This window comes from Asparagus officinalis, chromosome 8 (genome assembly GCF_001876935.1).
Source record: "Asparagus officinalis chromosome 8, Aspof.V1, whole genome shotgun sequence".
Lineage (NCBI taxonomy): Eukaryota > Viridiplantae > Streptophyta > Magnoliopsida > Asparagales > Asparagaceae > Asparagus > Asparagus officinalis.
This window is the reverse complement of record NC_033801.1, coordinates 11,413,574-11,418,337: the sequence shown is the minus strand read 5'-3', so window position 1 is coordinate 11,418,337 and position 4,764 is coordinate 11,413,574. Positions and strand designations below refer to the sequence as shown.

General features: G+C 37.7%; 1 protein-coding gene across 1 annotated transcript; it reads left to right on the top strand.

Annotated features, from left to right (window-relative positions):
• Positions 7–2,492, top strand: LOC109822696 (probable LRR receptor-like serine/threonine-protein kinase At3g47570). Its single transcript, XM_020388924.1, has 3 exons — positions 7–352; positions 794–1,189; positions 2,274–2,492. Exons 1-3 carry the CDS (start codon positions 46–48, stop codon positions 2,426–2,428), a joined length of 858 nt encoding a protein of 285 aa, XP_020244513.1. The 5' UTR covers positions 7–45; the 3' UTR covers positions 2,429–2,492.

Sequence of the window (4,764 nt, the reverse complement as noted above, 5' to 3'; positions counted from 1 at the left end):
GTAGATTTCAAAGGTAATGACTTCAAAGCTGTAGTTTTTGAGTTCATGGAAAATGGAAGTTTAGATGATTGGTTGCATCCCAAAGCAAATGAGCAGTCCAAACCAAAGAAATTAGACCTTACGGCAAGGTTAGATATAGCTATTGACGTAGCTTATGCTTTGGATTATCTCCACCATCAATGTGGCAAACCAATTGTTCACTGTGATCTGAAGCCAAGCAACATTCTTCTGGATGATAATTTTACTGCTCATGTTGGTGACTTTGGGTTAGCCAAGTTTCTCAAAAAGGTTACCTCTCAGTACTCAACAAGTTCAGCTGGTCTCAGAGGAACTATCGGGTATATTGCTCCAGGTAAAAACTTATATTTTCTTGATTTCGTTACTTTTATATATGTTGTATTATTTTCTTAGGCTAAAATTTTAAAAGAGAAAACAAGATTACCATCTGAACCTTAAACATCACGGTAGATTTTCCTTTTATAGTTGAACACAATGCATTGTTTGTTTTTCTTCACACGTGCAAGCTTCAAATGCATACATGCATGTTTTACTAACACATTTCTGTTAGAATATATGTTCTGAATTTAAAGATGTAATTTTATTATCATAATTAAACTATGACATCTATGTGTTCATCTTATGTACTTCACTGAAAATATTCTCTTAGCATTCCATATATTGCCAAATTAATTTGGTAAGGAAAATGCAATACTCAGTCTTACTTTATTCTTTCTCTTGGAATTATCTCAGTGTAATCCATTCTAATTGCTTCTATGTATTTCACCTATAACAGAGTACGGAATGGGGAATGAAGTTTCAACTTGTGGAGATGTGTATAGCTATGGGATCCTTTTACTGGAAATGTTTACAGGAAAGAGACCCACTGATGATATGTTTGTAGGAGGTCTTACTCTTCCTATGTTTGTGAAGATGGCATTTCCTGAACAAATCATAGATGTCATTGACGCTCATTTGCTCACACCAAGTGATGATTTTGAAAGAATGAATTATGCAAGAGCAACCAACTGCATCGCTTCAATTCTTCGAATTGGTATCTTTTGCTCAAATGAATTACCAGCAGAGAGAATGGAGACAGACAAAATCATCAAGGAACTGCATATTGTTAGAGATATGTTCATGAGGAATGGAAATTATGGGGAGAGACAGAGAGTACAGCAGAGTGGTGAAGGTCCGTCTACAAATATTCACTGACAAACATTGGTATGGGAATGTGCTATGCATGTGACACACACACTAATAAAATTCACACACAAAATTCCTACTGAAATTAATTCGATCGATCATGATGGTTGATTTAAGTGAGGATAGCCAATTTATTATGGATAGTTTCTACTAAAATATATTGCTTAGTCATTATGGTAATTTTAATTGCAAATATTTATTCGTGGAATGATCCTTTAGTGTAAGCTACATAAAAGGGAAAAAATTGCACTAGTATATTGTAGAGTAATCCTATTGAATTCCATACATTCAGCTTCATTATTTTTTTTGGTCGATGAAAAATATAATTCCATTAACCAAATGAGCATTTACGTACAACATCAAGGTACAGGCATACCTGAACGATACAATTTACTTCAGACACATGAAACCCACAAACAACAGAAAGATAATGAAACAAAAGCTAACAGCCTATGCATTGTAAATAGTTACCAACATCAAAATTAATATTCTGGAGGGATGAGATGGTGAAAGATAGCAGGTTGATAGTGCTTTAATTATTGTATTAAACCACTAGCATTGTTGCGTGTTATAGATAAATTCTTGTTGAAATTCTCTGTGCTTATATATTAGTAACCAAAGTGAAAGTGGTTTTTATTACTAAGTGGAAGAAAATAGTTCCTACCAACGCCCATGTGTGTGTATTTGTTGGGTGTTAAAGAGAATTCCTGTTGAAATGCCCTCTGCTCACACTTTAGTAATTTAATTAAGTTGCCTCTTAAATAAATGTTGACGGAAGAAAGAATTCATGCGGTAAACCATCGTTGTTGTTATTTTTCTGTCTGCAGAATTTCTCAGTTTATCTTTATGCTATGCTACCTTAGTTGCATATGTACATGTCATCGGAAATAGAGTATGGGATGGACATAGAGTTCTTATTCCTAGAGATTGCTACAGCCATAAAGTACTAGTGTTTTTGCATAGAGATGCTGGTGATATCTTCCAAGTTTTAAGCCTTAAGAAATTTGTTAATATCATTGATTTCCTTGCAATGTCATTGATTTACACTTGTTCATAATCTCCATACTCAGGATCGGCATTGTCTGCTCGAGCAAACTACTGTAGAGGAATGGAGATAGAGAATGTATTGAAGCAGACAAATGGTATCAGGAACATAGAGATTTATAGCGACAATAAGAGAGATGAACTTGTTTTTATATATGTTCTCATAGCGGTTTCTTTGTAATCAGTAGGTTTGGAATGTTTGGAAGTATACCTTTATCTATTATTCTAAATCTTTTTCCGGTTGTTTCTCCGGTAACCCTTTTTGTTCTATGAATGGCCTTCTATATCAGCGATCTTGTTTTGGTATTTCCGGGATTTCTTTTACTTCATTGGATAGATAGAGTTCTTTCTTTCAAGCATTGAGGTTGAAGCATATGTGTTTATGCTTTCTGTAGTTACTTTGGTAATTCCTGTAATTAATTTATTGGAGCTGATTACTACAAAGAGATTTTACCTACTGTAATTATTCTTGTAGACGGCCGTAGTATTCACAAGTTTATGAATATCGTAAAGGGAATGCTGACGCCAACAAAGACTATGAATGGCTTAAGAGTTATAGAGTGTGTAGGTTCGATTCTTGGACTTGGCATCTTTTGCCAAAGTAACATCGAGACTCGAGAGGAGCGAACTGAGATGGGAGATGTTATTGGAGAATGACATAAGGAATGGTGAAGGTGTTGTGCGCAGCGAAACTCGAAAGCCAAATAATGCACGAACAAGAACGAGAATCACAACCAAAAACACAAGCACAAATCACAATCATAGCAAGACAAATCAATTTACGTGGTTCAGCAAGTTGACTACATCCACGGGGTAAGGAGGGGGGAGTTTTTACTATTAGAGATAAAGAGAATTACAAATAGGGTTTCAAATCTCACCAAAAACCCTCAAACAAAGCTCTCTAGATCTCTCACAAATCCTCCCACAAAGAATGCAATAATCCTCTCTCAAAGACTGCTCAAATTATCCTTACTTAACCCTAATTAATCAGGTGTAGGGTTATATACCAACGGTAAATGAAACAGGTCAGAAAACCAAGCCCAACTCAAAGCCCGACTGGCGGTGGACCGCCCAGCAATCGACAGAACACTAAATTCCTTCAAGGTATTGTCGGTCAACCGCCACAGTCGACCTAACCCAACTCCAGAGAAGAAATCGAGTATAGGGTCGTGCGGTCAACCATGACAGTCGACCTCCTCACCTCCAGAAATCATCTTGGACCTCGTGCACATTTCCAGTCGATCGCAGCTGACTCGCGGTCGACCGGACAACTTGAAAAACTGTTTCTGTTCTTTTTTTTTGAACTTCAACAAATCTCCACCTCGGTGAAGTTTCTCCCAAAACTGAGCCGACACCAAAACATCTAAATATCTCACTTGTTGCATCCAGTACAAAGTGGAACAAATCCACGACAACGGACTTAATCCACAACAAGTCGGGAATCCAAAACGAGAGCTCAAACATCCCCCCCTGTCGAAATCAACAAATCCAACCGGCTGCATCAAAAAAACTATCTACATATCCTCTTGTCTAAGGAATCATGCCGAATGTAGTTCACCCAATTGGACTCCAAAGGTCCTCAACATTGAAGAATGTTCAATAGCTTCAAACAATGACTAAAATTCACACCTGAAACAACTTTGGTCAACATATCCGTAAGGTTTTCCTTCGTGTGGATCTTCTCCAATATGACATCTCCATCATCCATAACATTACGAACAAAGTGGAATCTGGCATCAATATACTTCGTGCGTGTATAATAAACCTGGTTCTTTACCAAATAGATAGCCGACATGCTATCACAATATACCCGAATGGTCTCCTGTGTAATCCCCAAGTCCTCCAACAATCCATGCAACCACAAATCCTCCTTAATAGCTTCAGTCACCGTCATATACTCCGCCTCTGTAGTAGAAAGAGCCATTGTAGACTGAAGTGTACATCTTCAACATACCGGTCCTCCTGCCAATGTAAACACATATCCTGAAGTAGACCAGCGCTTGTCAAGATCCCCGCATAATCTGAATCCACGTAGCCAATATAATCCTGCCATGTCTTCTCATTCTTCTAACAAATCAAACCAGCATCCATGGTGCCTTTAATATACCGTAGAATTCACTTCACAGCCTCCCAATGACCCTTCTCAGGGTCGTGCATGTACCTCGATACCATGCTCTTGGCCTGTGACAAATCTGATCTCGTACACACCATCATATACATCAAGCTACCCACCGTACTGGCATATGGAATCTTTAACATATAATCTTTGTCCTCAACCGAAACAGGTGACATCAAAGCTGAAAGGTTGAAGTGAGGAGCCAATGGAGTACTCACAGCCTTTGTATTGTTATCAAAGCTGAATTTTTTCAACATCTTCTGCAAGTAACTCCTCTGTATAAGATTCAATCTCCCCTTCATTCTGTCTTTCTCGATCTCCATACCCAATATCTTCTTAGCTTCTCCAAAATCCTTCATCTTAAACTTGGATGACAGCTCATTTTTTAACTTTCGAATAGC